At 39.8% G+C, this 13709-nt stretch overlaps 1 protein-coding gene across 1 annotated transcript in view; it reads right to left on the reverse strand.

The window, feature by feature from the left end:
* Positions 1 to 13709, reverse strand: part of atp1a2a (ATPase Na+/K+ transporting subunit alpha 2a) — a 77627-nt gene that overhangs the window by 52011 nt on the left and 11907 nt on the right. Inside the window, exons 4-9 of the mRNA XM_030159490.1 lie at positions 12033 to 12236; positions 9573 to 9686; positions 8908 to 9042; positions 5287 to 5404; positions 3291 to 3559; positions 1412 to 1610 (exon numbers count right to left, since the gene is read on the reverse strand). Of these exons, the coding sequence (XP_030015350.1) occupies positions 1412 to 1610; positions 3291 to 3559; positions 5287 to 5404; positions 8908 to 9042; positions 9573 to 9686; positions 12033 to 12236 (1039 nt within the window). The remainder of the gene's footprint in view (positions 1 to 1411; positions 1611 to 3290; positions 3560 to 5286; positions 5405 to 8907; positions 9043 to 9572; positions 9687 to 12032; positions 12237 to 13709) is intronic.

Genomic DNA, 13709 nt, shown 5'->3' on the forward strand with positions numbered 1-13709 from the left:
ACTAAAACTAAGCATTTAGAAAATAACGAAAACTAATAAAAAGTAGCAAACCTGCTCTAAAAACTAATTAAAACTAACTGAATTAGAGAAAAAAAAGTCAAAACTAAATAAAACTAAACTATAATAAAAAATCCAAAACTATTATAACCTTGCCCAAGGCGCAAAAAATTGCCCCGAAGCACCAACCACAAGAGTAAATGTCACATCCCAAAAAGAATCAATACCTTCCACAGAAACAGACTCACCAAATAGGTTTGTGAGTAATATTACTGAGCGATGAGTAAACAGCTGGATAGTTCAGTTTTATCACAACAGACTTCAGTGTGGGGAGTTGCGGGATCAATTCCCGCTATCAGTGATATGTTTTTTAGCCCTTATGTCGCCATGCGATCTACCCGTACTACCTTCACCCCTGGTCTAAATGCATTGTTCATATCATCAGTGGAAAAGACACTTGTCAGGGAAAAGACTGATTTTAACAATAAAGTCATAGAAAAGCGTGCATGTTTGAAGGATAGACGGTGAAATTTACATATAAAAACTACTTGACTGAAAACACATACTGTGTATTTTATTTTAATTTAAATTAATATTTTTAAATAGTGGTGCATGTACATTGGTGTATCCTAGTGGTGATATGTTGTTATAGTGCATCCAAAACCTGACTTGGATACTAAGCCATCAAAACATAATTTCACCAGCCACCACTGGTTGTAAAATGGTAGTCTACGGATAAAATGCTAAACATCATCTGATTGTTATGAAGCCAACTGTTCCCTTAAGTAGCTGTTTATTTATGGAACTGAGTCACTTCTCCTATAGGAGATTTAGTCACCCTTTAAAGACCCCAAGGCCATGACGTCTTTCCATCTGGAGGTTTGAATCTTTCATTTTTAGTCAGGATACCTTTGGTTCATGTTTCATTCATCTGACTGCAAAAATATCTGCAACAGTGTTGACTGAAGTGCAAAGAACGCCAACATTTTTCTTTCAAAGATTTTTGATATTGCAAAAATTCTTCAATATTTGACTCAATTACACTCTGTTCAACAGGAGTCAGGAATCGGATTGATTCTGCAGCGAGAATCTTGCTGAGGAACTCTGGGAAAAAAACCCTGTTTGCTCCTGAGGAATGTGCCACCCACTGCATATCGCTGCTCAATTAATCCGAGTGGCAGCGCATCCAGCAATGTCTGTTGGTGGCGTAAATATTGGACAGATGATTTTCAGCAGGTGGTCTCACTCCCACTCTGCAGTCACACTCCATCTCTCCATAACCTCTTCATATCTCCCTGTCTCTCCATATTTTCTGCAACCCCTCTCTCTCTCTCACTCTTGCTCTCACTCTCACTCATTCCTCTTTGTTTTTCATCCCTCCCTTTCCCTCCCATCCCTCTCTCTTCTTTCTCACCAGTCTGGTCCTCGGTGGTGTCCGCCTCATGGATTTGGTTGTCGAACCACATGTGGGCCACGGTCATGCGGTTCTGGGTCAATGTGCCCGTCTTGTCGGAGCAGATGGTGGAGGTGGAGCCGAGAGTCTCTACGGCCTCCAGGTTCTTTACCAGACAGTTCTTCTTGGCCATTCGTTTGGCAGTGAGAGTCAGACACACCTGGGAGGACGACAGGAGGTGAGAGGGGAGGGGGGGAGGGAGGAAGAGGCAAGGTGAGGATGGATGATTGTTAGTTGAAAAAGGGAGAGTATGTGCGCTCACTGGTGCAGTCAAGTATTTGTGCATGGGAAACCATGCATGGCCCAGGTGCCAGGTGTACATTGTGTGTACGTGTTTGTTTGTGTGTGATTTCTGTATATCTGGCCAGCTGGTTAAGAGCAGGTGCAGAAGGACATCAAAATACATCAAACAGACACATTCCATATGCCGCATATGACACTTAAACATAGCAACACAAACATTTCCTGCTGTGTCTAAACTGAAGGCAATGAAAGAAACCAGTGAGTGGAAGTTAATTTCTGTTCTGTGACTGGTGAAATGTCGACTGATGGCATTTTAAATGCCAGCTGGCATCCACCTCAGCTCATACTTTAGTTTTGCTATTCTCTTGTGTAGAAAAAAGTTCGATGCACCTAGACATTGGAGCAACTTCAACAATCAGCAATAAATCATAAAACCTCCTTGGCTGTGTCCTGCACTATCCTTAGCACAACGGCTTAACGTTCACTCAGGATGAATTAGTGTGAAGAAAAACACAGGTGTAACTAATAACAATGATGATGGCTCCATAGCATGTAGGAGTGCCAGTAAGAATGTTAGTAAGCCAGGCGGCATGACGCCAGGACTCTGGAATGCAGCCACTGGTTAGATTATTAGTTACACCTGTGTTTGACAAGTCTGAAATGGATGACAATAGCTGAAATCACTATTTATTCACTCTTCACTGCACACTATATAGAAAATTCTATACACAGGAACATAATGTGTCAGATGACAAAATCCGCTCTTTTGCCTGATTCATATTTGATTGATCGAAATAGTTTTTGCCATCTATTATTCAGTTCAGTGGCTTTTTCCTGCAGGCAAATTCAAAAAATACTTTCTCAGACATTATTCAGGTCATTCCTTTAATCCGCCAGCTGTCTGATTTTCCCTTTTTTCACCTTTAGCACAAAGCAAGATGGTTGTTAGCTTTCAGTAAGTGACAATTCGTGCTACACCGCTTTTTAGTGAGTTGGAGGATCAAGCACTACATAAAGGATAACAGTTCTCCTTTCAAAGTCTAAAAACACTTGACTCTATTAATGGAAAGAGCATCATGCAGTGCAATATAGAAAACAAATATAGGAACAGCACTGGTCCAGCTGGAAATTAAACTCAGTACTTACCCTTACTGCATGAACAAAATCTGCTCACTGACACTGAAACTCGGCCACATTCCAACATATTATTAGGCCATTTTTGGATGGGGATCATGTCATGGGGACAGAGTGTCATGACTGTGAACCATGGCATTGTCCTGTATAAGGTGTGTACAATTAGTTTTCCTAAGCAAGAAGATTGATTGACTTGAGTTATCTTCAAACTGCAAAATTTGACTATGGCCAGTCTTCCCTCTCAAAGAACAGAATGGGTGTTCCCCAAGGTTCAATCCTAGGACCATTGCTTTTTAATCTATTTATAAATGATCTGTCTGACTACAAGTTTACCAGAGGGTGGCTGCCAGCTTTATGCTAATGACCATCCCCATAAATCTAACGAGGCAGCACAGACCCTAACTGCAAAGAGGCAAAGGAAGCTCCCAATTTAAACCCAGTTAAACACAAACACTCTACTCACAGTGACAGTAGCTAGTAGTCCCTCAGGCACATTGGCCACGATGATGCCAATGAGGAAAATGACAGCCTCAAGCCAGGTGTAGCCCAGGATGAGTGACAGGATGAAGAAGCTGACGCCAAGGAAGACGGCCACACCTGTGATGATGTGGATAAAGTGTTCGATCTCAATGTTGATGGGCGTCCGGCGGACCTCCAGCTCAGATGCCAGTGTGGCGATGCGTCCCATCACTGTACGGTCACCTGTGGCTATGACAATGCCACGAGCCGTGCCTAAGGGGGAGGGTTGAATAAAGATATCTGTTAGAGAGAGGTCGCTAAGCTAAAAAACATACTTTCTTTACTCAGGTACAATTACAAGTACTGCAGTAAAAGTGAAAAAAGTTTTGCTTTGTTTTTGTCATTTCTGTCTGTTTTTATCTTCTATGTTACTTTTGTCTTATTTTTTTCTTTTCCACTGTATACACATTTTCTTCTTGTTCATGTTTATTTTGTGAGATAAGAACCATCTGGATATATCAAGAGGTTGACATTTCTATGGTCTATTGTGCAGAAACTGGTCTTGATGTTTAGAAGGCATGCAATAATGTTAAAAAAAAATATATATATATATACATATATATATATATATATATATATATATATATATATATATATATATATATATATATATATATATATTATTATTATTATTATTATTATTATTATTATTATTATTATTATTATTATTGATAATTCCTCTTGAATCTATTAAATGAAGTAAAGAGCCTGTTTTGAAAATGTAACAAGCAAAAAGTACAGATATGTTTTGGAAGATGAAGTATATAATGCCTGAAAACTCTACTTTAGTGCAATAATTAAGTATTTGTACTTTATAGTTACTTGTCTTAAAAATATTGAGATGAGGATAAGATGCTAAGAAAAAAGATAGGCTAAAAATAGATAATTCTGTCTTACAAATAACAGTTTATGAGCTAAATGTCTTTTGGCGTCTCTCCTCATGACACAGTTAACGCCATTGATCTTGGTAACCCTCACAGCTTTGGTCACATACAACAAGTACAAGCATCACTGCAGTGATCCACAAAGAGACAAATGACTGTTGACAGTATATAAGACTCTGCAGGAGTTGAGCGCTGTACTTTGTAACCTAGAAGGAGGGTTGACCGCAAGGTGATGCCTGGATGAAGACTATGACGGATGCTGGTGTGGCTAAATTAAAGGTGTTAGCAAGTGATTGATGTTTGGGAAAACTGAGCAGATGCCTGACCGACTGAGTGAGGAAGAATCGGAATTTACATGCAATTATGTCAGTTTAGGACCTTGTGGTCGGTGTTTTCACATATACTGTGTATTTAGATGAAACGCCTCCTAGCTAAAGTCATTTCAGTCCAGATCTGTGGATTATCCACATGAATAAATAAGATACTGTTTCTTTAAAGCATCGTCTCTACTGATTTATGTAAAACCTTCATTTTCAAAATACATTTACCAACGCTATTAGTACGGAAGCTTAAATCTTGATCCATATTACTGTCTGTACTGCTCTAAGCAAAATTAAATAGCAGATCAAATAAAGGCATCCGTACACTGCTGTCATGACTAATATGGATATTCAGCCTCTGGATAAACCACCTGACACTGCCATACTCCATCTTATGATAAAAAGAAGTTTAGACAGTAAATATTGACAAAGTTGCAGATAATAATATCAAATTCCCATTAGAATTCCTTCTGCATCACCATCTGATGATGGATAGTGCTGAAATACCATATACAATCCCTGTTGCTTTAGTCTCTAATGTAAACATTCATTAATACATTCAAAGTCAATAACTATACATTGAATAACACGGACAAATGGAATAGTGACTCATACTGTGTCAAATAAACTCAGTGTAAATCTCCAATGAGGATGAGTAGATCTCTCTTAATCTCTGGTAAAGAAAAGGCATTCACAGGCGATAAGAGACTGTCTTGGCCAGATGTGGCCCACTGACCCTCAACACAGTTGGTGGAAAAGAAACAGATGTTGCGGGTCTCCAGAGGATTTTCATGGGTGAACTCTGGGGATCGGGTCTGAGGCTCTGATTCTCCCGTCAGAGAAGAGTTGTCCACCTTCAGAGAGAGAGAGGTAGACAGGAGGAGACAAGTGCGTTATCCCGAGAGAGTGACACCGGAGAGAAGAGAGAGAGGTGAGACTGACAGGAGGGAAATGAAAGAAGTACCGAGGATCGGCAACAAGTGCAACTGTGTTATACTCTGTCATCTCAAAGCCTTCTCCTGGTTTGTGCTGATTTCTCATGTTCAAACTTGAAAGGCTCTACATTTCTTCGTAGGTGACGCAACTTTTACAAGTGACCAAGGTTTTATTGCATGGCTTTAAAAACTCAAAAGTGAATGGTAGCAATGCTCGAATGGTGCCATTTTAACAATACAGCAACAATAAAGAAAGTAACAGAGGTGAGACAAAGTCATCTGAGCTTTGGAATTTTATATCAAGACCTGCTGCTATCGATTATTTTTGTCAATCAATTCATCTATTGATTGTTTTCTACTATTTGATTCACTTAAATGATTATCTGAATGGGCGGAAAAAAAATTTGTAAAAATGTGAAACTGACATGTATATAACAACAAGAGTAATAAGAGCATATAAGTATATATAAAAAATTAAGGAAACGAAGCTTCAATTCAGGAAAATTGTGAATGAATAATTATTTTTTAATCGATTTGAGTTCGATTGAATCGATTATTCAATTAATCATTTCATCTCTACTGACATCCGGTTGTAAAGAAAGTCCAGTAAGAGCCAGGTCAAGTGTGAGTTATCAGTATATTTTTTATTTAAATGAACCAGTGTTAATCATATCATTTTAATCATCTCCGATTCATTAAGTAAATCTATTCTCAGACACAATACCAGGATCCCCCTGCCTCCCCCCATGGTTCACAGGGGTGTATTTCGAGTCAGTTACCGTAGTAACAGGCCATTAGTTTTAGTAACATCAAGGATGTTGGACTAACTACACCACTGGTCGTCCATCAGTAAAGAAACAACCCAGGTGGGAGAATAAAATGCTGCCAATTTGCATTTTTACCAAACACAACTACATTACTTTAATGTTTCTGAACCAAAAATAGGTTTTGTATTGAAATCTTTCGAAATGTGGAGATCAGTGTAGGGTGTTTTAACTGCTCATGCCCATTTTCAATGTTAAGTTCATAGGTAGACCCCAAGGGGTCTTGTTCACAAGTGAGGGAAGGATGGAGCATGAGACTGACAGACGGATTGGTGCAGCGTCTGCAGCGATGCAGTCACTGTATCAGTCGGCGTGGTGAAGAGGGAGCTGAGCTGAAAGGCAAAGCTCTTGATTTACCGGTCAATCTACACTCCTACTCTCACTTATGGTCATAAGCTTTGGGTCATGACCGAAAGGACAAGATCCCAGATATAATCGGCCGAAATGAGTTTCTGCCATAGGGCGGCTGGGCGCACCCTTAGGGATAGGGTGAGAAGCTCAGTCACCAGGGAGGAGCTCGGAGTAGAGCCGCTGCTCCTCCACATCCAGAGGGGCCAGCTGAGGTGGCTCGGGCATCTGTTATGGATGCCTCCTGGACGCCTCCCTGGGGAGGTGTTCCAGGCATGTCCTACTGGGAGGAGACCTCGGGGAAGACCCAGGACACGTTGGAGAGACTATGTCTCTGGGCTGGCCTGGGAACGCTTCAGGGTCCCCCCGGAAGAGCAGGAGGAGGAGTCTGGGGAGAGGGAAGTCTGGGCATCCCTGCTTAGACTGTTGCCCCCACGACCTGGCCCCAGATAAGCGGTAGAAAATGGATGGATGGATGGATGGATGGATGGATGGAAGTTCATAGGTAGCTATTTAATAGGGATGCACAATTTGGTGAAAAAGTCATATATGACAATATTGCCATGCACATTCAGTTTTTCCAATAATTTCATCTCAAATTGAACTAGCATAAAAACACAAATGTTTCAAAATTTTTTCTCTGAATCCATAATATCACTGTACATTCACTGGACCTTTGGCAAAAACTGCACAGACTGACATTTCACTTACAATTCAATTGCTTGTGCAGTTTAATTTAAACTATAGGTATTATATCTTTCTTATTTTTATGGTTATATTTAAACATTATTAGGCTTAATTAACAGGTTAAACTTGGAGAAAAAGTTTGCAAAGATGTGGGGAAAAGTAACTCACGTTGGATGTAGTGATATTTAAACCAAACCCGAACCACAGTACTTTAATAGTTTGAACTTATAAACTTGCATGACTAAGGATGCAAACTCCAATCTCTGGCAGCAAAGTTCCTTTAGTCCAAACCTGTGCACCTGAGACACCTTAAGCCCAGTGAAGACAATGAATGAATCCATCCATCAATGATGAATTACTTTATCATTACACTTTTCCATGGCTGACATTTTACATGTGCGGTTTTCAAAAATGTAAAAAAAAAAAAAATTCTGGCAGTCCAGTTGAAATAAAAGCCAAAACACGAACACATAAAATACCACCATTAGTTTTCCATCACAATAACAATGTCCAAATCACACTCATTTAATGTTAATCTACATTAATTTATAACTATAACATTAACATAAATTAACATTGTCAATGTCACAGTTATTGCTTCTCCATCTATTATCTCAGTCTTTTATTGACCACAGCATATTGTTTAAAACCAAAAATGATAATGTGCTGTTTGTCTGTAGCCAAATGACACTCAGTACACTACTGTTACATTTGACAGGTGTCATGTAAACAGTATTTTCAGGTTAGATTTTCCAAGTAAGATATGTGGAATGTTCAGATGCAATTCTGGTTTTCTAAGGATTCTTTGGACACAAATAAAGCAAATTTGGAACCTGAATCTAATTTGCATGTTACTGGCCAACTGGAGTAGAGAGAGACAAAGATGATATGAGATATTTATATCTTTGATACTTGGATATGAGCAAGTATCGTAGAGCTGACCTTTTCCAGAAGGTGTTAGAAAAAATTAAAGAGGGAGTTCACACTGTGGAACCAGTGGGCAACTTTGAAAAACACTATTTTAATGGGGTATGCACAGATAAATGTAAATCAGAATATTGTTAAATATTGTAAACTGACTATTAGGATTTTTTTCATTTCAGAATAAGGGTAAAAACCAAAGTATTTTGTGCTTGTAGATTTAAATGTGTTTCATCATCGTACGTTTCTATTAACTTTTAGTATAATTATTAATTGAGTTGAGGTCAAGTCATGTAAAGTCATGAGGCAGAAGTTACAGTGAACTCACAAGTCATTAGTGGAAAAGTCTTTTATGATTCTCAAGTTGACCTTAAAAATCATCAAACGCCTGAGTTGAGTTTGATTCTTGTACAAGTCGCCTGTGTCGAGTCCACACCTCTGGAAACTAATTAAAACTAAATGCTATTAGACCCAAATACTGAAATGTTGGAGGAAGTACAAGTACAAAGAACATCTTGCTTCCTTAAAGGGTACATTGTAATAACTTTGTCTTCTTACAGGAAACGAAAAATTATCTAGCATGACCAAAGTCAGCAGATTCCCTCTGTGGCCCGTGCACCCCCCCCCCACCCCTGCTGGTACCTTGCATCCGCTGGAGGAGATCACTCGGAGGTCAGCTGGGATGCGGTCTCCCCCTTTGATCTCCACCAGATCTCCCTGCACCACAAGTTCAGCATTGATCTGCATCTTCTCCCCCTCCCGGATCACCATGGCTTGCTGGCAATGAATGAAAAAATAAAGACAGTGTTAGTGAGAGAGAGAGAGAGAGAGAGAGAGAGAGAGAGAGAGAGAGAGAGAGAGAGAGAGAGAGAGAGACCAGAAGGGAGTGTGAAGAAGTGTGTGTGAGAGAGTCTGGGAACAGAGAGGATTTAGTCAGCAGAAGAGAGGGAAGAGCAGTAAAAAAGAAGAGCCAGAGGGGGTAAAAGGTATATGAAAGGAAGAGATAGTGGAGAAAAGGAAGAAGAGAGCAGGGGTGAAGACAGGTAAGGAAAAAGAAGCACAAGGTAGGAGTGAAAAGAGCCTAAAAAGATTAAAGAATTAGGGAATCGAAGTGCTAGAGGTGGATAACGCAGGGGGAGTTTTTATGCAAACACACTCACAATCCCAACTTGGCTCAAACATTTATTCTTCCTTTGTGCAAGCTTATTAGGTTTCCACTAAAGTGAGTGTGTAAGCCCTACTTGAGGGACGGCTTATTGATTCAGAAAGCTCTGAGACTACACCAAACACTGCACGCATCAACTTACCTGTGGTACCATTTTCTTAAAGGAGTCCATGATGCGGGAGCTTTTGGCCTCTTGGAAGTAAGAGAAGCAGCCTGTAATGATCACCACGGCCGCCAGCACCACGCCCAGATACAACTGCAACAGGGGTGAAGCAGAACCACGGGGGGGGGGGGGGGGGGGGGGGGGCTGTGTCATTATCGACTTAAAGCAGAGGAAAAGGGGATTTACAGACCTCAGACAGGTTTTAAAAGCAGCAAAACTTTAAACGGAGCGAGAGAGAAGAGTTTAAAAGAAAAAAAAAAGGAAGACAGAAAGAATGAGCCTGGGGAAACTCTGGGTCTTAGCTGGAGATTTAAAACGGAACAGAGCTAGATTCTCGTGTACTATTCCTGTCATCTTGGACGCTTCATTCAGTGTTAGTCCAAGTGAACATCTGTTTTCCAAACCCAGAAAAACCAAGAACTGAGACACTGATCACTGAGGCCACCAAGAGACTTCTCCTTCTCCTTCTTCTTTTTTTATTTTAAAGCTGCTGTAGGACTTGTAGTTGTGTGACAGGCAAAGGCTGAACACTTCTATTCTGGTTGTTTTTTAAATTCTTCTCAGTAAATATTTTCAGTTCTGCGCGTGAGAGGTGCCAGTAAAAAAAAAAAAACTGTTATGATTCAGCTCATAGTGAAGTAAACAAGACAGTAAGGCACTTCGGATGAAAGCATCTGCCAGCTGGTGTACTGTATGTCCTGGACCCAAGGAGAGTACAATTCCTAAATCCTGAGAAGTTTGCTCTTGGAAGGTGCAGCTTTGATTTGACAGCAACAGCACAATGTTTTTGCTATTTTACACTTGAATTACTTTTTTTTATTATTGCAGTGCAAAATACTCTGTACCAAGGAATACATCTATATCCTCAGAAAATCACTTGTCAGTGTTCACAACATTTGCCTCCTACTGAGCGTTCATATTCCAACCCCTTTGCTTTGTCTCTGCTTGTGTTTTTTTGCAGATTCGGGCTTTTTTTGTTCTTTCAGTCTTCTTATTTGAGGAGACACCGGATGCAAAGTATAATAAATGTGCAAATAAGCAGACTAATGCATGATTTCCATGTTGAAAACTGGCTTCATGAGAAGTCTGTAGTACGTTTCTTAAAACTGCTCGAGACAATGGAGTTGTTCACCTTGACAAATGCTTGAAAATAATCAAAGTTGAATTCTAATCTGACAACAGCATTGTGTAAGATCTTGTTAGAGTGGATTTTCATCTTAAATAACCCATTTCACATTATGCAATAGTGTGAGTGCCAAAGCTGCAGGCGGTTGGGACTTTAAAGAAGCTCACCAGAGCATCCAGCTGTACATACTCAGTACTGAACGCACAGATTAAATCATGAAGAGATTAAAGCTATCGCATGTGTGCATGTGTGTCTATCTTCAGTATGTTACTGTATATTATGCAAGGCGGCTTTAATGCCGTCTGGGGTGGTGAGGATACTGAATGATGATTGCATAATGACTTCGAGTCATAAAGTGCGATATGCTTGACTGCTCGGCTCCATTTGCTCAGCAGTTGGTGTGAGTATTTATCCGTGCTAATGCTAGGACCGATGCCAGTGTCAGCGGTTGTTTTTACGTCACAGTTTCAGCAGGAGGGGACTCAGCATCAGTGTGGGACTAAATCAGAGTGTGTTGTAATGTTTTTTCCCCTTTTTTTGCTTCTAAGTTTTAATAACTGTTGGGTTTTTACTTTCCTTTTCCTCCTTTCCCTCCCTACATTTCTTCCTTCAGTGATTTCAGGCTCTGTGCAGGCTTATGTGTGATCATTTCGCTGCCACTTTGACCAGAACCTTGGAAACGGAAGTCTTCATCTCATACGGCCACCCTTAGGGAAGCTCATCCCTGCCAATGCAATGAAAAAAGATGAGCAAAGAGCATCTCAAAATAACACTAGATACTACGGCAGGATTTTCAGCGAGAACGTCATGAATTTAGTAAACCAAGTGATTAGAATTAGAATGAAATCATTTTCAAAGAGTAATATTTTAGTAATACAATGTCATTATTTTGGCAATTTCTCATTATCATGAGTTAAGTCATTATAGTGAAATACCTGGTCATTATTTTGAGGAAATATTCCCTTTATTTTAGATGCTAAGACGTTATTTTGGCTCATGGGATCTTTTTTTTCTTTTGATTCCATGCCACAAAATATATAAAAAAAAAGAAAAAAAAGTGAAGAAAATTCACCAGAAATAGATGATGCATTTTCTCCCTTTCTGTCTTCCACTGTAAAGCATAAATGGAACAGATATGGGGAGGGTTTGAAAATGTGAAATTAACACCTCTTTGTCATGTAGCTGCATATTCCTGTTTTATGTGACTGTGTTTCCTCATGCCTACCTGCCTTTTGCCCTGTGTGAGAGATTATCATGTAAGGTGCACACTTATACATACATAATGCATGCATGTTTTACAAGCAGTTTCTCACGTTGTCATTAACTGGCTCATCCTCCGTGGCCACCTGGATGCTGTAGGCCAGGAAGCACAGGATGGCACCGATCCAGAGCAGGATGGAGAAGCCGCCGAACAGCTGACGGCAAAACTTGACCCACTCCGGGGTTGTGGGAGGCGGGGTCAGGGCGTTGGGACCATCTCGAGCCAGCACCTCAGCAGCCCTGGCGTTGGTCAGGCCCTAGGGGAGAGTCATTTTTAGGAATAAATGTCTTTCTGCCTGAGCCGGGAATCTTATTACAACACAACGGCCCATTTTCTCTGCAGCTTAAAAAGCAATTTTACTGCTAGTGTTGCAGAACATCAAGTATTCCTGTCTGGCCTATTTAACACCAGAAGTATAATAAACTGGGTGACTCTTCTCATCTAAGGTGCTTGGCCATAAACCTGTTAGATGAAACTTTAGTGGAGTTTTGTTTTACCTCCAGACATTTTACACCGAGCGACCGTGGTCTAATTTATCGTATGTGTGAAAAATACAGGAAATACTGGGTGGCACTGTGTTTAAAGGGACGTTCATGAGGCTGACACAAGATCTATGATCAGGGTTTTATTTCTATCGAAAAAGCTCAGGCTGCACCTCACCTCTGGGTTTGTGTAAAGCACTAGAGCTGTTACGATATGGAAAAATGAGCTGATTACACATTTTTATACAACTATTTGTGATTAATGGTATTTTTGATATTATTTTTGGTGACTATATGCCAATGCTGTGGTATGTGCCTTACAATAGTTTAAGTCAGGGGGGAAAATCCCAGTTTATAGTGGGGTGGGGGGAGTAAATTGTAAAATCTCAGAGACTTATTCCTGGGGGGGCAAGGAAAAACATGCTGTATCTTTTTACTGTTTTGTCTGGCATGCTCTCTTATTCTCCATTGAAACTTACCTTACAGTGTTGTTCAGATGTTTTCAATAATGATATTAAAAGTACTAATAATATCTTCATCCTAGATCCGTCCGGGGCCTGACATTTAACTGCATCCATCTACTGCCTTGTAGGTTGAACTACCAGTAAGTGGAGTTACTAGTCAGCCTGCAGGCTCATATCATCCATTATCATCACTGATAAATAAACACTCATCTAAATGATCCAGTGACGGTAACGGTGTGTTGTTTCTGAAGACATGACCTTGTTAATAAGCTCTGTTCTGTCTTGTGTTTTTAACCCTTTCATGCATACTGGTCACTACAGTGGACAGTTATTCTACAGCTTTTCTCTTGTATATTTATGGGTTTTGTTGTTTTAGTTGCATATCAGCCAACACAGTGGACACTTCTGCATCATTTCATACACTGCAATTCATACCATTACTGTAACTTTCCTGTTCTTGATAAACCTGAACTGCAGTAACATATGTGAGTGTAAATCAATTGTTAATTGTTACAAGACTGTAATCAAGATTTTTGGTTTTTTTTAACAAAAAGTTGGGGAGTTTTTTGCATATTATCTGAGTGAGTAATAACTGATAATATAGTATGTTAAAATGTGAGAAAAGATTAGCAGCATTTAAAAACGTTTTTATTTCATAGTTTTCACGCAGTTTGTCAATAAATGCATGTTTCTTGGCTTCAAAAAATTAAACACGTGGTGTCCAGCTGAGTGGACATTTTTGGATTTGGTTCATAAAAAATTAAATCACATTGTTTTTTTTGT

This window comes from Sphaeramia orbicularis, chromosome 17 (genome assembly GCF_902148855.1).
Source record: "Sphaeramia orbicularis chromosome 17, fSphaOr1.1, whole genome shotgun sequence".
NCBI lineage: Eukaryota > Metazoa > Chordata > Actinopteri > Kurtiformes > Apogonidae > Sphaeramia > Sphaeramia orbicularis.